Source organism: Amia ocellicauda, chromosome 11, assembly GCF_036373705.1.
Source record: "Amia ocellicauda isolate fAmiCal2 chromosome 11, fAmiCal2.hap1, whole genome shotgun sequence".
Lineage (NCBI taxonomy): Eukaryota > Metazoa > Chordata > Actinopteri > Amiiformes > Amiidae > Amia > Amia ocellicauda.
This window is the reverse complement of record NC_089860.1, coordinates 25,356,330-25,382,644: the sequence shown is the minus strand read 5'-3', so window position 1 is coordinate 25,382,644 and position 26,315 is coordinate 25,356,330. Positions and strand designations below refer to the sequence as shown.

Below are 26,315 nucleotides of genomic sequence, written 5' to 3'. Positions count from 1 at the left end.
TTACATTCACACTGCACACACTACACTCATACTACACACACTGCACTCACACTGCACCACATACAATATGTGAGTGTGGTAAGAGAGGGAGAGTGTAAGACTTAACATGAGGCTGTGTCTGACTCTGCCCTCACACTTTCAGCAACATACAACTTCAGAGGCTCAGGGGAGAAGCAACTGTCCCTGGAAATTGGGGACACCGTCCACATCCAGGAGACATGCGATGGTGAGTGTTCCTCATCCACAATTACACCTGTGGCAACTGCTACTTATTCTGATTCTATTTCTGTCTGATGTTTCTCATTATTGTTGCTGTTATTTTACAAAACTCCTGAATGTGTCTCTTGAATATGTTTATTTAATACAGTTTTTCTCAATTGCTTAGACAATTCCTGGAGCAACTCACCATTTTCTCAAATCTTCACACACAATTTTAAAAACTCACACTCAATGGTACAAACATCTAACTTCTGGGTTCCAATACAAACTGCCTTCAGACAACACACACAAGCTGTCAAAAACACAGACTACATGACTGTTTGTTACACTCTCGAAGGATTAATTCAAAACACTGCTACCAAAATGTTTAGAATAGGTTTTCAGAGAAATAGGCTCTCCACCGCCATGCTGAGAAAAATTCCTCAATTCCTCGATTCAGAAATGGGGAATATGCTGGCAAAAAAATTATGGTGAACCTGGGGTGGTCATTAAACCAGGCACGAACCAGAGCAGCCCGATGGAAACTCACGTTATCCCAAATGACAACATATTGGGTTTGCTCTGGTTTCCCTGGCTTCCCTTCCTGTTGAAGAATGTTATTGTGCAGCTGATCTAGAAAGCCGTGTTGTATGGACCCACTTTGAGATGGCGGTGGAGGATACCACGATTGCTGATGGTTGCACATAGGGTGACGTTGCCTCCCCTCTGGCCAGGAACCCTGCCTCGTCGATGAAGATGTACTTCTGTGGGTCAGTCATGGCATCCAGCTCAAATATTCTCTACAGAAGTAAAAAAAACACATATTGTACTGTACTGCAAATACAGTACTGTAGTGTACTACTGTATTGGAATGAAAGATTGTGTACTGCAGTTACTGTAACATTACTATACAGTACTGTATTGATATGCTGGAGAGATGGGCCATACTCTACTTACTGTACAAATTCTGTAGAGTATAGCAATTACCTGCACATATTGGAATCATTGCTCCTTAACTCTGTTTGAATTCCTTTCAAAGGGCACACAGTACAGCTGCTTTGTCCTTATGTGGTTCTTCTGAACGATCCGGTCAATGGTGGAAATGCTGATGCAGTCAATTCCTTGGTAGACTTCCTTGGTAGACTTGGTAAATGGATGGCATTATTGGCAATCATCATATTCACCAGGGCAGTCTCCTGCTCAGCTGTGACAAGTCTCCGCCTACCTCCAATAGATAGCCACCTCTCAGTTCTGCAAAAATTAAATTTGACCATTACTGACCTATGGTCATCCATTACTGTGGTAAAAACTACACTGAGAACAAAGTGGAGATTCGTATATGCACTACAACATTACATGTATCACAGTAACAACAAGGCAAATTACTTGTTTTCCCTTCTGAAAATATGGACAGTCCTCGTCCTCGTGTGTGTGTTTTTGGGAACAACGTAAGAGTTTGTGTTTTTGTGCTACATTAACCAGTTATTGTGTTTAAGCAATCGAGAAAAACTGTAATAAAATAAATAATTTTCTTTTTTTTAAGTAAATGAGGACACCAGGCGAAGCAAGGAGTGAAAGAGACAAGGAGACAGATGGATGAGAGTGAGAAATACAGGGAGTCAGAGAGGAGAGACTCTGAAAGAGATAGGAGAGAGAAATACAGGGAGTTTATGAGGCAATGAGAGAGAGAGAAAAAGGAAAAGAGACAGAGATAGATAGAGAGAGGGGTTGATAAGAAGGGGCTCCTTTTAGCGTTGTGCTGCGTGGTTAGCATGTAGAGGGGGCAGAGTTGGGGTTGGTGTTGGGCCGTGGGGGGTTGCGTTCCTCCCTGACTGACTGCCCTTATCTTGCTGTTTCAGGCTGGTACAAAGGCTACCTGGCCAAGAACAAGACCCAGAAGGTGAGTCACTCTATGCCTCAGTCACCCGGGTGTGAGGGGGCAGTCATCTAAGTATAGGTGCTTTGGGTGATTGGGCCACTATCCAGTGTCACTGTCCAGTCTCAGAATCGGCCTGCAGTATTGAGGGCTGTCCTGTTGGGATAATATTGTCTGTGTGTAGCTGTGCTGGGAGAGAAACTGTACTGGAAGAGACTGTGCTAGGAAAGCGGCTGTGTTTGCTGACTGAATTGCAGAAGTGGTATGAGGTGAAGGCTCTCACAGGGCAGTTATTCACAAGCAGTGAGTGGGGAAACATGTGGCTGTTCTTCCACGGCTGTTAGGGAGAAGGACAGTGGGGCTCCTGTCAGAGGTCACAGGGGTCAGCACTGGGGGAGTTCTGTAGCCCTGGAGGGTGGACATTGTGCACAGCAATGAGATAGAGAGGTGGATGGATAGTGGCTACACACACATACTCTCACACTCACACATATACTCTCACTCACACACACATATTCGCATACACACTCTTACACACACACGCACACCTACATTTTTATACTGACAAACTATAGATTCTATCCCCTAACCCTAACCCTACCCCTAAACATAACCCTCATATAAAACTTTCTGAATTATTACATTTTCAATAAACCATCATTTAGTATGTTATTTAAGCAATTTGACTCATGGGGACTCTTGACAAGTCCCCACAAGTCACATTTAGATCATAATAACCTTGTAATTACCCATTTGTAACCTAAAATGAAGTCCCCATAAATCACGAAAACCTGCACATGCATTCACACACACACACACTCACACAGACACACTCACTCACTCACTCAAACTTATCTACAGGACAGGAAGGCAGTGTATTAATAGAGTATTAATAGAGGCCACGGTGTCGGTACAGAGCAATTCAGCAGGCAGCTCTGTGGTCTGGTCCTCAGTCCAGCCCAGTTCTCCTCTGTGCATCTGAACCACAATGTTAAATTGAAGGGTATGTAGAAGCTGAGGACTTTGCTGGCTGCTTGGCTTGCTCTGTGGTGTTTAGTGTCCTGTACCATACTGGACTCTGTCTGGAAGGGACAGAGAGGTGAAGGGAGAGGGACAGGGAAGGAGAGGCAATGAGGGAGGGAGAGAAAGGGTACACGATAGCAAGAGCAGGGGCAGTCTGTCAGGGTGTCTCTGAGGGCAGTGTGACAGTGTGTGTCTCTGCAGGGTGTGTTTCCAGCCAACTACATCTACCTGAAGGAGGTGATCATCGAGAAGCGTGGGTGAGCATCAGCACACTACACAACACACACAGCATTAGGGGCGCTATGATTGGGCTATAGCGGGCCCTCCCGGTTTGATCACTGCACAACCCTAAAATGATGAGTGCAAAAATGTTATTTCAATATTAGAATCTCTTGAATAAACAAAACAAATGAAAATGTCTCCTATCAGTAAATACAAATATTAGAAAATAAAAATTAATTTCATATTGACCATTCACAAATCACACACAACCGTCTTAACCAATCACAAGAGTTGTTTGTTTACTAAAAGATGGTTCAATATTTTCAACATTCTCCCAAGCGTACAAAACGAATGCTGGGGGGGATGGGGTAACGCATCTATGCATTTCAACATTATTGAAAATGTCGATCCACATCAATATAAATATTAAAAGCGACGACGTTTATTCATTGAACTTAATTAATACAAATCTAACCAAACTAAAAAGTGACTTCTGCGCAGTAGGTGACCTTATACTTCCAGCTACAGTGGCGCGTCTCTCCCTCTGCATTCCTACTTACAAACACCTGTCAGCTCAGACTTTACCTGGGAACCCGTTCATTCCTGCAACAACATTGACAAGTAGATTCAATTCATTTCACTAGCAAAACTTCAGTGGATAGTAATTATGTCGAAATGTTTTCCTTATATTATGTATAGGTAAGTAGTTATTATTGCTTGGTTGTATCAGTCTGGCAATGCACTCTTATGTTTATGTGTAAAACTATTTAGAGTTTTCGGGTGATAAATGCGTGACATGTAATTTAAATTAACATATTTAATATATTGGTCCATTTGACCTATTTTGGTGCTTGTGGCCTAATTTGAAATGTCGGCGCTTCTAGTTAAACCATAACAGAATAAGTAGACTATTAGACATTTGATATATATATATATATATATTGAAGATCGCTGTCGGGTGCAGCGTTGTTAGCCTAGTCTAAAGAGCCGCAGTTTGCCGACCTCTGGTCTATCTATGAATTAGATCTGAGCCCACATTTAGCGATAATGAGGTTAATTTAATATGCGATTTAACGTCATATTGACATGCCATTGTGTCTTTTAGTATTTCAATAATAATGTATGCAATATAATTAAATATGAATTCGATCTTTTTATATTAAGAAAATCTAGTAGACAATAGAACATCAATATTTGGGGGGGTGCAAAAAAAGAGTACCATGTGTACGCTTGGGGAAATTGAAAATGTTGAACAGTTCCAACACACACTGATATTTTCGACCAATTGCAAACGATCACGCATTGGAGGCAGTCGGTATAATGTTCCCTATTGATTTGTATCTTATCGGATTTTAAAATAGGCTAAATATTGCTAAATCACATTTTGAAACTGAATCAACATATTTCAATCTTGAATTCCTCTGTCCCATCCTGGCACCACTTCTGACACACAGTACACAACTCACATACAAAACCTGTGTCTACAAAACACACAGACACAAACAATGCACAGGGTCAGTTGTGCTGCTATCCCAGTGCTGTGATGCCTGTCTCTGCCTGCAGGGGTCAGGATGTGGTGTCCTCAGCAGAGATGCCCCTGGTGCAAGAGGTGACCACAACATTGCGGGAGTGGGGCAACATGTGGAAGCAGCTGTTTGTGGTAAGAGCTCCTCACACTAACACCTGCCAGCATAGTGAACACAGAGAGACAGGCAAGTCTGTGTGTGTTTGTTAGGATATTCTCAAGTTGTTGTTTTTTTGTTTTTTTTTTGTGGTTTGTGTTTTGCAACTATTATGATTACCTGAAAGAGAAAAAATAGCAAAGTACAATGCCCTGTCATAGGTGTACTGTGAGTAAACTGATCACTTACCTCTGATCACTGACCTCTGCTCTGACCCTTGACTCCTGACCTGTGCCCTCAGGCCAATAAGCAGGAGAAGGTGTTGCAAGTGCGCAGCCTGCTTTGGGAACTGGCAGAGTGGCGCTCGCAGCTCCTGTCGGGCACGCTGCCCAAGGACGAGTTCAAGGAGCTCAAGCAGAAGGTCACGTCCAAGATCGACTACGGCAACAAGTACAGTTCCCTCTCTCACTCCCTTCCTCTCTCGTTGCATCTCAATCTCTCTGTCCAGGTCTGTGAGTTTGTGTGTGAGTATCTGTGTGAGTGTTTTTGACTGTGTGTGTCTGTGTATGTGTGCAAGAGATTGTGTGTCCTTTATGTGAGAGAGGGGTAGTGTTTGTGTGTGTGTGTGTGTTTGAGATTGCACGATGGATCGAATGGCCTCCTCTCGTTCGTAAACTTTCTTATGTTGTGTGTGTGACATAGTGTGTCTGTGAGAGAGAGAGAGAGAGAGAGAGAGAGAGAGAGAGAGAGAGAGAGAGAGAGAGAGAGAGAGAGAGAGTGTGGGTCTATGTGTGTATTTGTCTTTTGCTAAACAGTGAAAATACTCACATGTAACAGAGTTCGCCCTCTGCCTCCCCCTGCCCCCCACCTCCCATCTCAGGATCCTGCAGTTGGACCTGGTGGTGCGTGATGATGATGGGAACATACTGGACCCTGACAGATGCAGCGTGATCAGCCTGTTCCGCGCCCACGAAGTCGCCACCGCCAGAATCGCAGAGCGAATCAAGGAGGAGATGGTACTGCAGCGTCCCCTACAGGGCATTCTGCAATCTGCACCCACACAGACACACTGACACTGTCACATTGATACTCACATACACTCAGACCAGCTGTCAATCACCCTTAAAAGTAAATATCAAGTATCAAATAGTAATTACAATTATTTACAATATTTCTTGATTTATTGTCAGAAATTGTACTGTGAAAAAAATCTAATGATGTCCCTGAGTCCTGGCTTTTGGACACAATGTTATCTTCTGCAAATGAGCCCAGGTGTTTCCACAGTGGTGATGTTATTTGATTGGGCTGTATTAAGCACTTTTTTGCTGAGTCATTGAGGAAAGTAAAGTAACTCCAAACTGCGCACTAAAATGGCATTTTAAAATCTGCTTTTATTAACTTAATACGATATTGAATCTGTAATTAGATTGAGAGACTGGAACTAAGAGCCTGGGTTCAGTGATTTTATTCCCCCTCTGTATTGACTGTTGATTGTTTTACTACACTCCTTATTGTTTTATTTCCCTGTCCTGGAGGCTCTCTGGGTGACTTGGAGGCTGCAGCACTGCCGTGATGGACACTTTCTCTGTTTTTTGTTTGAACGCTATTAGGGGACTCACTCGCGTGGAGGAGAGTTTTTGTGCTGAACCACATTTACACAACTCAGAGTTTCCATAATAATGTGATTCAGTGGGGAGCTGCCATTTCTGTGTGTGGGAGACTGTCAGCGCAGTGGTGTCTTCATATTTTGTATTTGCACAATTTGTTATACTGTACGCTTTCGGAAGTCAAATTCTCATATTTAAGTACCAGGTTTTGTTAATGTTTGTTAATGTTGTTAAACACTGACATGTTTGACACTTCCCTCTAAATTCTCTTCCCCCCCCACCTCTCTCTCTCTCTCTCTCTCTCTCTCCCCCTTCCTATCCCTCTCGCCCAGTCTAATGTCCAAGCCGATCACTCTGGTATGTCCGCACGGATCCAGTCGTCCCCAACCCACAGCCTGTATGTGTTTGTGCGTAACTTCGTGTGTCGTATCGGTGAGGACTCTGAGCTCTTCATGTCTCTATACGACCCACAGAAACAGACCATCATCAGGTCAGAGAACACTGTCTGTCTGTCTATCTGTTAGTGTGTGGTTGTTTCAGTCTCTGTGTGTATATAAGTGTGATTGTGTCAGTGCCAGAGTGGCAGTCAGTGGCAGTGAGTCTGTGTGTAAGTGCCAGTGTCTCTCCCTGCAGTGAGAATTACCTGGTGCGTTGGGGCAGCCGTGGTTTCCCCAAGGAGATCGACATGCTCAACAACCTGAAGGTCGTCTTCACTGTGAGTAACCAGCAGGGGGAGATAGCACACTCTCAGCCCACAGGGTCGCAGAGATATAGGGTGACTGAGTGAGTGATAGTTGTGAGTGGGTGTCAGTGTAAATGATAACATCAATAATGAAATCAAGTAAACATAAATTTAGATTCAATTATGACATTTGACCTGGAATATTGAATATGAAAAGGACAATGAAAAGGGTGAGCGACAGCTCCCTGTGGGCCTGTGTAGAGCACAGTGCCTGAGCACTGGACATGTCTGTCAATGCTTTGGCAACACTGATGTCAATTAATCATGCCAATAAAGCACTGAATTGAAATTAATTGAATTGAATTGTGAATTGTGAATAATTGACTGACTGACTGACTGACTGACTGACTGACCCCCACAGGATCTGGGAAACAAGGACCTGAACCGGGAGAAGATCTTCCTGGTCTGTCAGATCGTGCGTGTCGGACGCATGGACCTGAGGGACTCCACCAGCAAGAAGTGCACCCTGGGACTGAGGAGGGCCTTCGGGGTGGCAGGTAGGGGCAAAGATTGTAGTAGTATATGTCTGCAGCTGTGAGTCAGTCGTTCTTGTCACACTGATAAAGGTTTTATAGAGTTTGAATTCAAATGTACTTTCTCCCTCTCTCTCTCTCTTACCCTATTTTTCTCTCCCCTCCTCCTATCTCTCTCCCCTGGCAGTGATGGATATCAGTGACATCATCAAAGGGAAGCTGGAGAGTGACGAGGAGAAGCAGTACTTCATCCCCTTCCACCCGTGAGCTCACCCTTCTCTTCATCACCTTCCCTCCCATCCTCCCTCCTCCCTCCTCCCTCCTCCCCTCACCCCTATTACCCCCTCCCTCTTCATTATATTTCCCTCCCCTCCCCTCCTCCCCAGCACATTGTCCACTGACTCTCTCTCTCTTCCGCTCTCCCTTTCTCCCTCTCTTACTCTCCCTCTCCCTCTCCCCCTCCCCTTGTCTCTTTCTCTCCCTCTCTGCAGGGTTGTTGCTGAGAATGACTTCCTCCACACACTGCTGAACAGAGTGACAGCCTCACGTGGGGACAGTGGAGGACAAGGTATCCCCATCTCTCTCAATTCAATTTTATTAAATTCCAAATGCCTTATTGGTATGACTCAATTAATTGGTGTTGCTACAATGCTACAATGGTAATAATAACATTCAAATTTAACAAAGTGTGAAACCCACTGTGCTCACTGTGGGCTCATGGTGTCCCTCAGGCTGGGGCTGGCAGACATATACTCTGCAGTCAGAAGAACTGAAACATTTTCTGGTCAGTCATTTGTGGGAAATGGCGGATTGAAATTCTAAGTTGATCAAAATCCCTGTCTCTCTCTCTGTCTCTTCTCTTCCATCTTTCTCTATTTACTCCACATCTCTCCCTCTCTGTGACATCATTACATCACTGCCTCTGTATCCCCCCCCGCCTTCTTTCAGGGCTGTGGGTGACGATGAAGCCCCTGGTTGGCGATATAGTACAGATCCGTAAGGAGTACCCCCACCTGGTGGACCGCAGCACAGTGGTGGCACGCAAGCTGGGCTTCCCTGAGATCATCATGCCTGGTGACGTGCGCAACGACATCTACATCACCCTGCAGGCCGGCGACTTCGACCGCTACAACAAGACCACACAGAAGAACGTTGAGGTCATCATGTGGGTCTGCGACGAGGAGGGCAAACCGGTGCCGGTGAGACTGTGTGTGTGTTTGTCTGTCTTTCTTTCTGTGTCTTAGTGTGTGTGTCTGTGAGTCACTGTCTGTGTATCTGTGCGTCATTGTCTGTGAGCCACTGTGTCCGTATGTCTTTGCAGAGCGCTATCTGTCTGGGAGCGGGAGACCGTCCGGTGGACGAATATAAATCAGTGATATACTACCAGATCAAACAGCCACGCTGGATGGAGACATTCAAGGTGAGAGTGAGAGGTGTTTGAATGTGTCATATTACCGTAGAGCAGTCCACCAGCTGCATCACTGTGCCTGTCTGACCACCATGCTCTCCTCCATCCACCAGGTGGCGATACCCATTGAGGAGATGCAGAGGATACACCTGCGCTTCATGTTCCGCCACCGTTCCTCCCAGGAGTGTGAGTGCAGCACACAGCCTCCCCCCTCTATAAATCTCTCTCTCTCACTCTCTCGCTCCTCCTCTCTGTCCTATCCATGTATGTGTCCATCTCTCTCCTTGTGTCCCTCTCTTCTTCTCCATCTCCCTGCCTCTGCCTCACTTGCTCACCCTCTCCCTCTGTCTTTGACTGGAAGGACACAGACTGTGTGTGTACACGAATGAGTGTGTGTATACAGAATTTTCTGTGTATATGTTATAAGTCTCTCTCCATCGCCCACCTCCCTCTCTCTCTTCCTCTTCCTGTCTTCCACTTTCTCTCTCCAGCAAAGGATAAGAGTGAGAAAAACTTTGCAATGGCGTTTGTGCGCCTGATGAAGGAGGATGGCACGGTGCTGCGCGATGGCCCCCACGACCTCACCGTCTTCAAGGTCAGCAGGATCACGACCTCTCACTCTGGCTCTCTCTCATCGCCACCTTTCACCTCTCCCAGAAACTCTCACACCTAAAAGTTACACAATCCTGTGCTCATTTGCAGCACTACACAAGTTTTGCATTCCTTCTTATGCTGCACTCTCAACTCTCCCTCTTCTCCCTAATTTCTCTTCTCCTATTTCCTCTCCCTAATTGCCCCTCTCTATCCCCCCTGCTTCTATCTCCTCTCTCTCTTGTCCCTGTCCTGCTCAGGGGGACAGTAAGCGGATGGAGGATGTGCACAGTTACCTGTCCCTGCCCTCCACGCGGCAGCAGGTGGAGCTCCACAAGGGGGTGACGCTGAGCCGCAGCTCCAGCAGTGTGGGGGGGCTATCCATCAGCTCCAGAGACTCCTTCACCGTGTCCACTTTGGTCTGCTCCACTAAACTCACACAGAATGGTCAGCTCCTCTCACCTCACCTCCCTCTCTCAGTGAAGCTGTATTAACTCTCCTGTCTCTCAATGGGGCTGTATTAACTCTCCTGTCTCCGTCTCTCAGTGGGGCTCCTTGGGCTGTTGAAGTGGAGGACTCGGCCAAATGAACTGAAGGAAAATCTGGAGAAACTGAAGATCATTGATGGGGAGGAGGTGGTGAAGGTCTGTGTGTCTGCTTGTGTGTGTTTCAATGCGTGTGTTTCTGTCTGTCTGTATGTTTGCTTGTGTGTGTGTTTCTGTCTGTCTGTCTGTCTCCACTCTCATCCTCTCCTCTTTCTCTCTCTGATCCTCCCTCTCTTTTTTCTGCCCCAGTTCCTGCAGGACACTCTGGATGCTCTGTTCAATATCATGATGGAACACTCCCAGACTGATGACTACGACATCCTGGTGTTTGACGCTCTGGTGAGTGCGTGTGTGTGTGTGTGTGCGTGTGTGTGTGTGGGTGTGAGTGTGAGAGTGTGAGTGTGCTTTGTCCATTGGGAGATAAAGTGCAACACAGATTTTTGGGCTATGGTGTTGTCCTTACACTGCTGCCCTGTCTGCTTCCCGGCAGATCTACATCATCGGCCTGATTGCAGACAGGAAGTTCCAGCACTTCAACACTGTCCTGGAGGCCTACATCAAACAGCACTTCAGCGCAACTTTGGCATACAAGTTAGTCCCTCTAACCATCTGTACGTTTGTCCATCTGTCTCAGTGCCTGTCCTTGTGTCTGTTTGTCTGACTATCAGTGAGTATCAGTTCCTTCCTTTTCTGATCACTCAGTTCTCCCTCTCCCTCCTGCTCCCTCTCTGGCCCCATCCCAGTCTCTGTAAGTGTGCAGTTCCCCAGGCAAGCCACAGAGAGGCAGTGATGGACAACAGATGACGGATGAGAGAAAATGAACACACTCTACTGCTGCCCTCTCATTGGATTTTTGGACTATATGAGTCCCTCTGTCCTTCTTTTTCTCTTTCCTTCTCTCTCTCTGTCTCTCTCTCTCTCTCTCTCTCTCTCTGTCCCTCTATCCATATTTCTCTCCCTCTCTGATGTTCTGTGTCTGTCTCTCTGTCCCTCCCTCTCTCAGGAAGCTGATGTCAGTGCTGCGTGCGTACCTGGACAGCTCAAGCCGTGGGGAGCAGTGTGAGCCCATCTTGCGCACGCTCAAGGCCCTGGAATACGTCTTCAAGTTCATCGTCCGCTCTCGCATGCTGTACTCACAGTGAGTGCCAGGGGTCAGCTGGGGTCAGCAGGTGTCAGCAGGTGTCACCAGGGTGTGAGTGAGTGTGTGAATGTGTGTAAGTGTTTTTGAAAGCGTGCATGTGTGAGTGTGTGTGAGGGAGTGTGAATGTGTGTGTGTGTGAGTAAATGAGTGTTTGAATGTGTGTGAATGTGTGTAAGTGTGACTGGGTGTGTTTAAATGTGTGTGAGTGAGTGTGTGAATGTGTGTAAGTGTGAGTGTGTGAGTGAATGTGTGTGTATGTATGTGAGTGTGAGAGAGAGAGAGTTTCTTTGTTAGTCTTTGTTAATTGGTGATGTAAGGGTGTCATGTAAACCCATGGGGGGGTTTAGTCATAGTGAACAAGAGCGGGGAGCAGAGCATGTGCTCTTATGTTTTAAAGTTGCCGTTCCTGCATTTGTTTTTGCTCAGGCTGGCCTAGCCTGAATAGCACTGCGAGAAACCCTGCCTACTTTACTGTACTGTAGTGTGTCTCTCCAGGACCAGGGCTGGAGACCCTTCTGTAGTGTACTACACTGTACTATAGATCTCCAGGACCAGGGGTGGACACCCATCCCGAACTGTACTATACCAGTGTTCAGTGTGCAGTGCTCAGTGTGAGGTGTGCAGAGTGTGGGCTTGCTCTCTGTCTCTCGGGCTGCTGCTGGACCCCTCCCTTTAGCAGCAATAATCTTGCTGGGATCAAAGCCCCCCTTCATAGGCCCTGCTCAACTCAGAGTCCAGGGGGGGCGTGGGGGGATTAGGAGGACAGTACTGCAGTAATCATTGAGGTGGGGGGTGGCTGCTGTAAATATTACTGAGTCTCTGTCTGTAATCCTCCAGGCCTGGAATCATATAGACTGACAGTAATGAACATCTGGACACAGTTAATACAACATAGAGAGAGAAGGAGATAGAGGGTTGGAGGAGGGATAGGGAGGGAGGGATGAAGGGGGAGGTGGAGAGAGACACAGGTATTATGTGTTCTTTGTATCTGTTGTGGCAGCACTGGTCACAGTCACGGCAGAACAGCCCCATGCTGTGAACTCAGAAGAAGACAGAGGACAGGAGAGGGAGGGAGGGAGGGAGGGAGATGGAGGAAGGGGATTAAACATTTTTACTGTCCTTACTACAGAACTGATTGTGTGTCTCTGTGCAAGCTGACTGATGCCCTCTGTGTGTCTTTGTCTGCATCTATCTGTGTGTGTGTCTGTCTGTCTATCTGTGTCTATCTGTGTGTGTGTGTGTGTGTGTGTGTGTGTATGTGTGTGTGTGTGTGTGTGTATCAGGCTGTATGAGGGGAAGGAGCAGGCAGAGTTTGAGGAGTCTCTCAGGCGGCTGTTTGAGTCCATCAACAACCTGATGAAGAGCGAGTTCCCCACCACACTGCTGCAGCAGGTGAGTTACTGCCCCACACTGCCCCCTGCAGGCCCAAACTAAACTAAAACTACTGACTGCCCCCTACAGCCCAACACTGCCCAGTACTGCCCCACACTGGCCCACACCGCTCCCTAGTGCCCCACACTGCCCCATGCTGCTGTTACTGACTGTGTACAGAACATTGCTACTAACCATGTCTTTCTCTCTGTCTGTGTCTGTGTCTGTCCAGGTAGCTGCTTTGAAGTACCTGCCCACAGTGTTGCATGATGTGGAGACGGTGTTCGACGCCAAACTGCTAAGGTACGTCACACTGACCACCACACACTTTAGCACTGGAAAAGGGCATTTGTTTGCCAGATATTTAAGCTTGGTAAAGCGGAAGTTAGGCGTGAGATTGTGTCATGACATACAGGGACACAGAGCACCCGTGGTGGACAGCGCAGGGCTAGTCTGAAAACCTCCTGCTTAAATAAATTTTCTTTCAAGAATTACAACACATATGAGGCAGACATTGACCTTGTGTTCCTGCTGACCACATTGCTGGAGTCAAAATGCAGCCCCAAGCTCTCCCAGCACACTGTACAGAGGACACTGCAGAGACACACAACATGCAAGATTATACTGAAGCCCTGTAAGCTTCAGAGCTTTGGAAAGTATGAATGTATTTAAAGTATGATTACGCAAAAAGGATTTATCCTTCCACTAAATACTATAAGGTTGTAACTTGCATTCTCTAGTATTACAACTACTAACCTGCATACTGTATCACTGCATTTGACCAACTTACAGCCCCTCAGTGTTTCACTCTGTCTGTCAACTTCAGTTTCATTAAAAGGTGCTTTATTGGCATGACTTACAATTAGCAGTGTTGCCAAAGCAATTATACACTACATACACACATACAGTATAAATATAATATTTCACAGATAAAGTAAAGATAAATAAAAACATTAAAGGACAAGAAAAAAACAAAAGAACAAGATAAAGAAGAATTAACAAAAACTATATGAGGGCATCTGCTAAGAAATAAATAATACATTGAATGGAAAATAATCTTGTTGATAAAATAAATAATAATCAAATAATTAAAATTATATATATACAGGCACACATACATATACATACACATACATTTCCCTTTTTTTCATTAGCAAACACAGAAGTAATAAGAAAATACATCACACTAATAATGCAGTGACTATAAACCGCACATTTCCTCCCCTCCCAGGCTCTTGTGCAGAGTGTCTCTCCCAAAGTTGAATACAAACTTGGCATAACTAAGCTACATCAGTATTGTCAAATCATTGTCTCTCTCTCTCTATCAGTCAGCTGCTATACGAGTTCTACACCTGTGTCCCTCCTGACAAGCTGCAGAGGCAGAAGATCCAGTCCATGACCGAGATAGTGGGCAGTCGACTCTTTAAGAAGCAGGGTGAGTGTGTGTGTGTGTGTGTTAGCTGGAGTGCTGGGTGTGAAAGCCATAGTGACAGCCAGGGTAACAGGCTCTGACAGCAGCTGCAGCCGGAGCCCCAGCTCTCAGTGTGAGTCAGCGTGGAGGAGGGGGGGCAGCAGCAGCATCCACCTAACCCCCTGTTCTCCTGCACCTTCGACCAGCTCTATTGGTATAAACAGAGAGAAGGAGAGAGCAGACACACTTAATCATGGAACGTCATGTAACAACAAACTCCCAATCTCTCATTTCAATACACACACACAAAGTCACGCACACTCACTCACACATACACAAACTCATTCACATACCTCACACACCTACACACACACACAGAAAGGAGGATAGAAGTTCTGCTGTGTTCAGTCCCTCTGTCTGAGAGCGGCTGCTTCTCTCCATGTCTGACCTCTCTGTCTCCCCATCTGTTTCTCTGTCTCCCTCCCTCTTTGCTCCCATTTTCTCTGCCTGTGCCATGTCTATTAACAGCTGTATATAAACACTGTCCCCCTCATGCTCCTTAGATTGCAGCCAGGGGCACAGTCGTCCTGCAGAAGGCTGTGTTTATACTGCAGGGCAGGGAGTGTAATGGGCCCTGTAATGGGGGTGCTGGGAGGGTTGAGGGGGCGGGAGTGGTTGTGGGGTGTGAACATAAATAGGAGGGGTCTTGGGGGGGGGGGGGGGGGTTGTACTGTGACTGACACTGGTGGCACAGAGCTCTGGCACAGAGGAAGTGTGGGTGGATGAAACCCTGGGCGGGCAGATACAGCCAACCATGTAAATCCTGGCATGGGGCTCAACTCTGCCGGTCTCAGCACACAGAGTTCCATGCAAACAAAGATATTCAGATATCTGGACATAAATATGCATAGCTCTATAGCTGTATATTGTGCCTCTGCCACTGTGCCAGTCTATGTGGGTGATCTGTGCTGCACTGTACTCTGGTGTCCATAGTGTCAGGGAATCCAAAACTGGAAAATACTTGCTTTCTGTGTTGCTGTATTTTGGGAACAGTGCAGTGGGTGGGGGGGCCGTGCCAGTGCAAGATGTGTCTGGGGTGGCCCAGAGCGGCGACTCACACCCCATAACGAGCCGCAGCTAACAAGCTATCTCCTGCCTACTGACTGACAGTGCTTAATGACTGATCGGCATGGCAACGCTGGCAGTGGGGTTCACGGTTGGCTGACCTGTCAGAGAGAGAGAGGGAAGGGGGGTAGAGTAGTGCAGTGTGTCAGAGTGTATTCAGTGTTGTTGTCTGTGTGCAGAGTGCCGTGACATCTTGCTTCCCATGATGCTACGGGAGCTCAGGGTGGTTCTGTTGCGCCGGGAGGAAGGGACAGTAGAAAGTGGGCGGAGCCTGGAGGACGGGCGCAACTGTGTGGCATTACTGAACAACATCCTGGAGGTGCTGAGCGGCTCTGACGCGGTGAGACCACAACACACTGACACACAAGTGTAACACACTGACATACAGCTGTAACACAGCTGTAACACTCAGTAACACTGGCATACAACTTTAACACAACTGTGTGTTTGTTGACCCGTGTATGTTGTGTTGTGTGTTGTTGACATGTGTATATTGTGATGTGTTGTTTGTTGTTGACCCATGTGTGTTGTGTTGCAGGGCGAGACGTTCCAACACATCCAGGAGATTGTGGCTCATTTGTTGCCCACTGTGAACCGCACTGTCATCACCATGGGCCGAGAGCACGCTCTCACTGTGAGTAAACACACACTCACACACACATACACACTCACCTCACACACCATCTCTCTCTCTGAGTCAGACCTCCCAGCTCATTAGCAGGGACAGAGACAGGCCTGTGGTGCAGCACAGCGGGGCTGAGCTGGTGGGGACTGTAAAGCTCAGCAGACACACAGACACACAGCCTTACAGACAGACATAGCACTGGGCTCCCAGTTCAGGTGGTTTGCAGATACACTTTATTGGACATTTTGCTTCAGTAACAACCAGCATTCAGAACGCCCTCTGAGTGACAGAGAAAAAACTAGTCTGTGAAATCGCCTATAAAAATACAAGGACCTATGACTATAAAGCCTAGGTACAGTTTCTGTGTCTCTGCCTTCCTGGTTACCAGTTGCCCAGGGCACCGACAGGAGAGCATGGAGACAGACTGTGGGGGAGGCAGACACATACTACCTGCCCAGGGCACAGACAGGGCAATGCAGGGACAGACTGTGGGGGAGGCAGACAGATTGTCTACCAGGGATATGTAGTATAGAGTAGTGTGTGTTGTATGTAGTGTTTATTCTGTGTATGCAGAGTGTAGTTTAGTGTGTATTCTGTTTGAAGAGTGTAGTTTTGTATGTATAGTGTGCTGTGTGCAGTGTGTATTCTGTGTAGAAGAGAAGGGCAGGTGTTGGTAAGTTAATGTCTTTGCCTGGCCTTCCGTCACTGTGGAACCAAAGTTACGTGTCAGTCATAGATTTCACCCGACCGTCAGTCAGATGTGACGCTGTGGGGATCCAGCACAGCGTGAGTCAGTGTGGGTGACTCCACTCCTTGTTCCACAGCACAGTGCAACTCTGCCCCCTCTCCCACAGTGAGTCCTGTGGGTGCTCTCAATTGGGGTCACCAACTCTTGGGAGCCTCTGAGTATTCTGCTGTCCAGACCAACAGATAGGCAGACAGACAGACTGGCTCTGTGTTCATTCCTCTCGAACCTGGAGCATCTAGAGCCACCAGAAGCACTTCCTGCGTAGTTTCTTGGCTTTGCTCTTGACTCCATGGGGGGCGGTTGGCGGGGGGGGTGGCGTCGGTGGTGAGGGTGAGGGGGGAGGTTGTTTGAGGGGGCCCTCTGCCTCGCCCATCAGACACTGCAGCACCCCCTGGAACCGGCCTTCCTGCTGCCTGAAATCATGCTCCACACTTAGAGAGAGAGAGAGAGAGAGATCAGATATATATCACCAGAGATGCCTCAGTGGTGTGTGAGGCAGAGGATGAGTGAGAAGCTGCTGTTCTTAGTGGGAAACAACATCCTCTAATTATCCACCTGTGCTCCTGAAGAAACTGATGGGAGAGAGAGAGAGGGGGGGGGAGGAACAAAGGGGGAGGTGAAATAGAGGATGAGAGAGGGACAGGAGAGAGGGATGTGTGGGGAGAGGTGAGTCCTGGTGGGAGACAGAGAACGAGAGAGAGAGAGAGAGAGAGAGAGAGAGAGAGAGAGAGGAGTTGAAAGGACCATGTGTTAGGCAGGGTCACAAACAGTACAGCTGCACACACACAGCTCCACACACTACACCCTACACACTACACACACAGCTGCACACACTACACCCTAAACACCACACAAACAGCTCCACACGCTACATACCATAGGCACAGCTGTACACACTACATACCACACGCATAGCTGTACACACTGCATAACACATGCACAGCTCCACATGCTACACATCACACACACATGCACATGCTACACCCTACACACACACACCCCACACACAGTTCTACATATCACACTTACATTCGTCTCTCTCAACCGCAGTGTTCCCAGTCTCCAGTCCCCCAGTCCTTCCCTCTCTCTCCCTCTTTCTCCCTCTCATTCTCTGTCTCCCAATCTCTCTCCCTCTCGCTCTTGGAGGGGCTGGTTTGGGGGCGTCTCCGTCACACAGATTTAACTCGAAATGACAATTGAAAAACATCCCTAGGCAGCCAGCATCAAACCCTCGTTTCTGAAGCTAAAAATAAATTTCAGATAAAGTGTCCTGGATTGTAAGTTTCTGTTTTTTCCTCTACTTTGAATTTGGCCTGTTTGCAATTACTGATCTTAATGCTATGTCTGTGTGGCCAGGGGGGTCTGTACAGCACTGTAATAATCACCCCCTTCTGTGCTAAAAGACTCAACTCCTGGATGACACTTTGAAGCACAAACTGCAACACCTGCACACCTATATGACACAGGAATATTGCCTGGCTATTGTGTGTGTGTGTGTGTGTGTGTGTGTGTGTGTGTGTGTGTGTGTGTGTGTGTGTGTACTGGTCTGATTACATTTACATAAACACATGAGCAAACATGGATCTTTAGGCAAGAAAGGGGGGGCAAAAAGAGAGGTATGGAGAGCAGGGGGTAAAGAGAAAATGAGATTCTCTGTGCTTCTCTCACAGTGCCTGTATCCCAGAGACCGGGGATAAATTCCCCACCTCAAGCAGAACAGAGTCAGAGCCAAAGAGACAGTCGGGTCAGGCAGGCAGCACGCCCAGATTAATCAGTAGTGAACAGAGCGTGTCGGACAGAGACTAGCTGTAGACAACACACTGATAAACAAGAGAGGGGTGGGGGGGTGGGGAGAAAGAAGGGTAAGGAGGGAGAGCAGAGCACAGGCAGGAGCACAGGCAGGAGCAAGAGGCATCAGAGGGAAATAGGGAGAGAGAGACAGAGAGAGAGAGAACATTACTGATCCTGGCTCTCTGAACACTGGAAGACAGATCAATTGTGTCTCTTTTACGTCTTCAGAAAAACAACAGAAGCTTTAAACTCCTTGGAGAGAAACCATTCTATCCCTCCAGGGGAGATTGAGGGGAGGAGGTTGAGGGACACAGCAAGTCTGTTCCTGTCATTCCTTCACACAGACACACAGTGAAATTGTCTGTCCATATAACAGTCAATCCGTTAAGTGTTAGTTAGTAAGTCAGTCAGTGTGTAAATCAGTCAACCACTGTGTTATTCAGACTGTCAGTGTGTCAGTCAGTGTCACCTGTAGATGATGCAGGCTGTTTTCTGGCAAGTTGGGCAGTTGTTAAGGTCCTGGCCAGTCCGGTATGAACAGCGTCTACAACATAGAATTCCAAATTATACTACAAGCGACACCGCTCCCATCTTACAAATTTCTGACAACTTCAATCTCCATGGTAACCGATACAAATATTTTATATTTCCAAAAAACTGCAGCAAGAGTGTGCAGTGTATGGTTGCCATCGAAAACCAACAAAACAGACAAAGCAACAGAGGATGTCTATCCATCATCCAACGTGATTTTAAACCCTTGAAAATACTAAGCCATATTTATACTCATTAAATTATTTTTGGGTAAATTAAAACAGTCTAAATTACATTTTATCAGTTGTATCAGTGTAGTTAATTTACATCTTTATTGATGCAAATAACCTATGCAAGATGGTGGCTGTGCACCTGAGTTAAGAGCCACAGCACTTCTATTGTTCATTTCTATGGTTTACCACATAAACACACTGTCACTACAGTACAGACACAAACATACACTGTTTCTCTCTCACACATGTACACACTCTCTCTTACACACAGGCATCCATCACTAAAGCAGTTAGGACTCTCAGCTGGTGACATGCTAGGCTTGGGAAGTTCTTATGACAGCAGTAATTACACATCTGATATGATAATCTGTCAGGGATTAGCTCTCCGTGCCACAACACACAGGCCCAGGGGGCCTCAACAGCTATATCTGAGGGGACAAGTGCTCAAAACTGAAAGAGAAAGAGAGCTGAAACTCAGCACTCTGTTCTCTGTTCTCAGTTTTATTTTTTATTAATTTAATGTATTTATTTAATGTTATTAAAAAATCTCCGTAAAATATCATATTCCCATGTAAGTATGTAGTGTATAATTGCTTTGGCAATACTACTAATTGTAATCATGCCAAAAAAGCACCTTAAATAAATATTGAATTGAATTGAGAGATAGAGGACAGAGAGAGAAAGAATCCTTCTTTTCTGCTATCTGTTGAGTGTAGTCTGTAGTGCTGTGTTGAGCAGTGTTGAGTAGTTCTGCTGTGTTGAGCAGTGTAGTTGTGTTGTATTGGGTTGTGCAGTTTCAGGCCATGCATGTGTGTTGTTGTGTTCTGTCACATTGACTTCTCTCAGTGATGACAGTGGCAGTCGGGATGTGCTATAAGTTTACTGTAGCTCTTATGTGCATACACACTGATACACAACATACACATTCACACACACACGCTCACCCCTGGTTCAGAGCCTGGTTCCTCTCCAGGTCCTGGATCACATTCAGCAGCACCCTGATCTTCTCCTGATTGGACAGCAGCCTCTCCTCCACCCTCTGCAGTCGCCCATGCAGACCCCCCTGCCCCCTCTGCCCCCCCCGGACACGCTTCCCCGTCAGGCCATTCTGCTTGGGGAGTGGGGGGGGTGCATGATCCATTTTGGGGGGGACTACCTGTATGGGGTGGGTGTGTTCGTTTGTGTGTGGAGGGGCAGTGCTGGGGTGGTGGAGGTCTCTCGAGGGCAGTTTAGATTGGTGTGTGTTCCGAGGAGGGGCAGATTCTCGTGGTGGGGTGGCAGTGGGGTGGGATGGGCTCTGGTCTTGGGGAGCACTGTGTGTGCTGCAGGTGGTGGACATGGGGGAGGCACCATTCCTCATACGCCCCCCCCTTCTGCGGCAGTGCAGCACCAAACAGGGGGGGGGCAGGGATTGCTTCCTGCCACACTGAGCGCAGCTTCGGGGGGGTGGGGCGCAGGGGCTTCTGCATGGCGGGGGAGGCTCTGCTGCTCGTTCAGCGGCCCTCTTCTGCCCCCCTGCACTGTGACTCTCTTCAGATCCACCATCTTTCTTTGGAGTCCCTGGGGCCCCTCCATTGCCATCACTACAGACTCCCCCCACTATCTCCGGGCCAACCACACTCCCATTGGTGTACCTAGAGCTCCGCTTCGCTCTGTCCAGAGAGGCCACTCCACGTGTTGCTTTACCTGGAGCCCCGCCCCCTTGTGGCTGGGAGCCCCCACCAACAGTGCTGTAGACTCCACCCACTGATCCCTCAACAATATCTTTCAAAGCCCCACCCTCTTTGGTAGTAGAGGCTCCTCCCCTCTTGAAGTCACAGTGGGTCACGTCCCTTATGTCAACCAATGACAAGCCCTCTCTGACATCAGCAGAGAGCCTACGACCACAGTCCCCCGGTGCGATGTGATTGGCTGATGGTGTGGGGTGTTGTGTATTGGGGGGAGGTCTGAGGCCAGGGGAGGTCTGCACTCCCACACTGCACAGCCCAGGAAACGTTAGTGAACCCCATTGCTGTGGTGACCCCATCACCCCCCACCCCTCCAACTCCCCCTGTGCCCGCTGCCTTTGACCTTTCACCTCCCCACCCGCCTTCCAGCCCTGGCCCCCAGACAGCGGGAAGCCCAGAGCCGGCACGGGATACGAGGGCTCAGCTGCCCGTCGCCCCATCACTGGCCAATAGCACACCGACCCTCAGCCCCCTGGGGAGAACGGGGTGGAGGGACACTGTGGCATGACACTGACAGGTGGTGGAGAGAGTGAGAGTGAGAGAGATAGAGGTGGACGGGAGAGAGGGATACAGAGAGGAAGACAGATGTGGTCTGATCTCAGAGTGGGGGAGTGTATGACACTGTGTGACAGTGTGTGAGTATGTCTGAGTGTCAGTGTTCCATTGTGTGAGTATGTCTGAGTGTCAGTGTTCCATTGTGTGAGTGTGTCTTATTTTTTGTCAGTGTCTGAATATATCTTAGTGTGTCTCATTGTGTCTCAGTGTGTGAGTATGTCTTGGTATGTTTCATGTGTGTCTCAGTGTCAGTGTCTCATTGTGTTAGTGTGTGTCAGTGTGTGCTTATGTCTCAGTGTGTCTCTGTGTAAAACTGTGTTAGTTTGGGGTGACACATGGGGCAGTGGATTGCTGAAGAGGGGGGAGTCTGCCCTCTTCAGGGGCAGTTTCTGCCCTCAGTTCTAGAGTGGTCACTCCCAGCGTCACACTGGGCCTGTGTTTAGAGAGAGAGAGAGAAATGAGAGGGGCGTAAAAGTGAGACAGCAAATAGACAGACAGCCAGTGGACAGACAGATGAAGAAATCGGTCTGTTCAACATCCTGGTGATGTAAAGGGGCAACAGCAAGAGAAACAATAATCTTTAACTACACAGGCAGGCAGTGAGGAGCTGCAACTGTCGGGCTTTGCTGTAGAGTCGGGGTGTCCTGCACTGTCCTGAGGGCAGCAAGAGTGTGAGATCAAGCTTCTGGGAATAGAGATGAGAGAAATTGACCTTCTCACACACTAACATGCTGGCACCTTGACACACTGAGACACTAACTTGGCACATTGGCACACTGACAAACTGACTAACACGAGAGAAAACAGACTGACAGACTGACTGAAACACTGATGGACTGATAAACTGACTACCTCTTTCATTCTTTCTGTCCCTCTCTCTCTCTGTCTCTGGTCAGTTGCTGGTGGTAATTTATGCAAGTTTTCTAATGACTTCATTAGTCTGTGACAGTGCCTGGAGCAGCTGAGGCACAGACATAATTAACTGAGAGACTGACTGATGGACTGACTACCTGAGTGCCTGTAGTGCAATGGTGGCAGTAATGATGATGTATTAGTGAAAGTGGTGTTAATGTATTAATGACAGTGGTGTTGATGTAATAGTGACAGTGATGTTGCTGTAATAGTGACAGTGGTGTTGATGTAATAGTGACAGTGGTGTTGATGTAATAGTGACAGTGGTGGTGCTGTAATAGTGACAGTGTTGTTGATGTAATAGTGACAGTGGTGTTGATGTAATAGTGACAGTGGTGTTGATGTAATAGTGACAGTGGTGTTGATGTAATAGTGGCAGTAGCAGCAGCTCCAGCTGGGGATTAGTTTAGTGGGATTAGTGTACTTAAACAGGGTCTATTAATGAATACAGAGGGCGCTCAGATTAGTACAGAAAGCTTGTTAATTAATTAGCCCTGAGTGCTGCCAGATGGCATCACACCTGCTGCCTGACACACTGACGACATCGTTACTGCTGTCAGAATTAGTAATATTATTACTGCTCACATTATTATTATTAATATTATTTATTATTATTATTGGTATAATTATTAGTATTATTACGAGGAGTTATTAGTAGTAGTGACCCCGGTCTTCTGTATTAGCAGCCAGGCTGATGTCCTCCCTTCTGACATCACCCCCCCTCCCTTCTACACGCCTCCTGTAGGCAGTCCTATCCCTCTCTCCCTCTTTCCTCTCCCTATCTCTCTCTCCATCTCTCTCAAACACTCCCTCTATCTGTCTCTCTTTCTCATGGAATTGTGTTAGAGCAGCTGCAGAGTAGCCCACACTAATTTCAGTCTGAGACACAGTGTTTCAGTCCCACCACCGGACTGGCTCTCTGCTGTATGAAGTCTTCTCTCTGTTTTGAAATCTCCTGCATAGGAATTATTATCCTCCAGTTCTGCCTAAATCCAGATGGCTCCCACTGTCAGTGTCCGCTCCCTCTCCTTTTCCGGAGCACAATGCCTTTCTGCTAAATGTGCAGGATAATTCAGGATCCTTGGAAAACTGCAGGAAAATTGGCTTTACGATTTACAGTGTGTTTTCCCGGTCAATATTAGATATTAGTAACACTGGTTGACTTGTTCTGTGATGTCACCGCTTCAGTCAGTCCTGAAGCTTTTGTTTTGTCCTTTCTTTGGCACATGTTTTACTGAAGGGCCAGAGTGCTGTTCAGAAGTCCTACATAGCAGATATCACATCCTGATAGGATGACACCATTGACACTGAGAATCTTCCCTTACTCTCTCCCTCTGTCTCTCTCTCTCCCTTTCCTTCACACTATATATTCTCGTTTTCCTGCTGTCTCTCACTTCATCGCTCTCTCTCTCGCTCTCATTCTCGTGATCTCATTTCTATTTATATATTTTTTCGCCTTTTCTCTCTTTCTCTCTGTCTCCACCCATCTCTACACCAGTGTTGCCCAGCCCCGGTTCAGACAGCCACAGTGATCCTGGGGTCAGTTTTATCCAAACCCGTTAACTAACTTAATTGATTTAGTTAACAGGCTTAATTATCCTGGGCGGACTGTGAGTGACTGATGGTCTGGAGAGGCCTGTAAACCTGCTGGACTAGGGCTGGGCTTTCTCCCCCTCCCTCTCTTTCTCTCTCTTTCTTTCCCTCTCTCTCTCGTGAGAAAGTACAGAACAGAGTGTGGAGTATGCCTGGAGTACAATATACATATGCATATATTTCGAATATATATTTTACTTTATGGTGTGAAAATATATGATAATGTTAAATTCTACAATATAAATTAAATATATGAATTAAAGACCAAAATTTAAAATGTATCTCATATGAAAAATAAAAGGATCTCACATTTCTTGAACAGATTAAAAGTGTGTGTTTGTTCCCTATGATTGCTGTCGGCTTACCGACCATTTCTGTCCTGGTGGCCTCTACACCCCCACTCAACAGCTGACCCTAGTCTGGGATGGTTCAGGGTGGGAGAGGGTCAGGGGTTGCAGGGTTAACAATCAGTAACAGACTTACCGCTGGGAGCTGCCATCAGTGAATCAACCTCTGTCCACCCCTCCTCTGTGTCCTCTCATTCCACCTCCCTCACTCTCTCTCTGTCTCTTTGCAGGGTCTCTGCTTTAGTCTTTCTCTCTCTCCCAGACTGTCCTCCTGATTGCCCCAGATCTCCCTCGCAGAGTAGAGTGTCTCTCTCTCCGTCCGTCTCTCTCTGTGGGAGCTCTGGGACTCTGGTTACTGGTGTCCAGCTCACTATCTGTGTCGCACTCACAAACACACTCCTGTCATCACACTCACACAACTGTTAACACAATCACAAATAATCACTCCCACACCCACACAGACAGACACACACACACACTTGCTCCCACAGATGCACACACAGACAGACTGTCACTTACTCACACAGACACAAACTCCTCACTCTTCCCACTGACAGTCTTCTTCCACTCCTTTTCCTTTCTCTCTCTCTCTCTCTCTCTCTCTCTCTACCCCCTTTCAGTGCCACAGATGATGTGCTGAGCTCTTTTGCTTTCAGTCCTCTGTCTCTTTCTGTTTCATCTCTCTTCGTCTCTTCCTCTGTCTCTTTCACTATCTCATTCACTCGCTGCTCTGAGCTGCTTCTTTGGAGATGGAGTTGTGAATTGTTCTTGGAATCAGCTGGTGATGAGAGAGAGAGAGAGAGAGACAGAGGCAGGGAGGGGGGGGTAGGAAAGGTAGAGTGAGGGATGAAGGAAGGGAGAGGGAGGTGGCTCCATGTCTAATTGAAGGGACCATCTCAAAAGTGCCACAAGCCATAATATCTGGAGAAAAGAGCAGGAGGCAGCTGAGCGTCATTTGTGCTGCAAATACAACAGGAGAGAGAAATCTCACTGGTCCCTTAGCTCTGCCTTCTGCCCCACACTGAGGGGAGAGGGGGAGAGGGAGGTGGGTGGGCTGGAGGTTAGAGAGAGGGAGAGAGGGAGGTGGGTGGGGTAGTGGTTAGAGAGGGAGAAACTGAGGTGGGTGGGGTGGAGGTTAGAGAGACGGAGGTGAGTGGGGTTAGAATTCAGACAGAAACAGGTAATAGAGACTGCTTATATTTTGCATCAGTTACTTAGTGTGTTATTATTATTATTAATAATGATATTGAAATGAGATTGTGTTTATAGTGTATATGTCAGTGCAGGGTTTCCCACAGAAATTTGCATAGGCAACTGAATTTTTGAGTGGGACGGGGTCTCATAGACTGTCGAGCGGGCGGAGTGCTCGCGGAAGGGGTTTAGCCATGGCCAACCAAAGTGGGGGGGAGAGCATGTGCGCTTGTGCTTTAAAGTTTATTTGTATTGTTGTTTTTCCATTAACATGTTTGTTTGGCCAGGTGGCTTCGTATTTTGGCCAGGCCTAGCCTTAGCACTGCAGGAAACCCTGTTAGTGTGTGTATCAGTGTGTGTGTGTGTGTGTGTGTGTGTGTTAATCATTGTGTCTGTGTGTCAGAGTGTGTGTTCTGTGTGTGTGAGTGAGTGTTTGTGTGAGTGTGTGTGAGTGAGCCAGTGAGGGAGGCAGGGAGCTGGTCAGTCCCCCCCCCCCCACCACTACCACTCCTCGTTAATAATCTCCTCGTTACTGAGCCTCCTGATCCAGCGCTGTCACTTACTCGTTTTTAAATTCTGGACAGACTGGCGATCAGGAACTAATTTTTCCAGCTGACAGATTCACTGGGGGTGGGGGGGTGAGACACTGTCTGTAATCCTGACCCTGGTCATTATAAAAAAATCACAGGCACCAAAACAGTGTTTGT

General features: G+C 47.3%; 2 protein-coding genes across 2 annotated transcripts in view; one reads left to right on the top strand and one right to left on the bottom strand.

Annotated features, from left to right (window-relative positions):
* dock2 (dedicator of cytokinesis 2) overlaps positions 1-26,315 on the top strand; it is a 39,389-nt gene that overhangs the window by 1,165 nt on the left and 11,909 nt on the right. Inside the window, exons 2-26 of the mRNA XM_066717138.1 lie at positions 143-226; positions 2,058-2,098; positions 3,299-3,354; positions 4,883-4,979; positions 5,243-5,391; positions 5,822-5,957; positions 6,881-7,038; positions 7,182-7,263; positions 7,652-7,787; positions 7,951-8,026; positions 8,255-8,331; positions 8,712-8,962; positions 9,085-9,183; positions 9,285-9,357; positions 9,663-9,766; positions 10,023-10,209; positions 10,309-10,406; positions 10,557-10,646; positions 10,798-10,898; positions 11,311-11,445; positions 12,732-12,840; positions 13,052-13,122; positions 14,148-14,254; positions 15,535-15,695; positions 15,894-15,989. Of these exons, the coding sequence (XP_066573235.1) occupies positions 143-226; positions 2,058-2,098; positions 3,299-3,354; positions 4,883-4,979; positions 5,243-5,391; positions 5,822-5,957; positions 6,881-7,038; positions 7,182-7,263; positions 7,652-7,787; positions 7,951-8,026; positions 8,255-8,331; positions 8,712-8,962; positions 9,085-9,183; positions 9,285-9,357; positions 9,663-9,766; positions 10,023-10,209; positions 10,309-10,406; positions 10,557-10,646; positions 10,798-10,898; positions 11,311-11,445; positions 12,732-12,840; positions 13,052-13,122; positions 14,148-14,254; positions 15,535-15,695; positions 15,894-15,989 (2,774 nt within the window). The remainder of the gene's footprint in view (positions 1-142; positions 227-2,057; positions 2,099-3,298; positions 3,355-4,882; positions 4,980-5,242; positions 5,392-5,821; positions 5,958-6,880; positions 7,039-7,181; positions 7,264-7,651; positions 7,788-7,950; positions 8,027-8,254; positions 8,332-8,711; positions 8,963-9,084; positions 9,184-9,284; positions 9,358-9,662; positions 9,767-10,022; positions 10,210-10,308; positions 10,407-10,556; positions 10,647-10,797; positions 10,899-11,310; positions 11,446-12,731; positions 12,841-13,051; positions 13,123-14,147; positions 14,255-15,534; positions 15,696-15,893; positions 15,990-26,315) is intronic.
* Positions 16,197-25,207, bottom strand: LOC136763267 (inhibitory synaptic factor 2A-like). Its single transcript, XM_066717140.1, has 4 exons — positions 24,554-25,207; positions 20,228-21,998; positions 18,989-19,063; positions 16,197-17,159 (listed from the first exon to the last, which is right to left on the bottom strand). Exons 2-4 carry the CDS (start codon positions 21,448-21,450, stop codon positions 16,964-16,966), a joined length of 1,494 nt encoding a protein of 497 aa, XP_066573237.1. The 5' UTR covers positions 21,451-21,998; positions 24,554-25,207; the 3' UTR covers positions 16,197-16,963.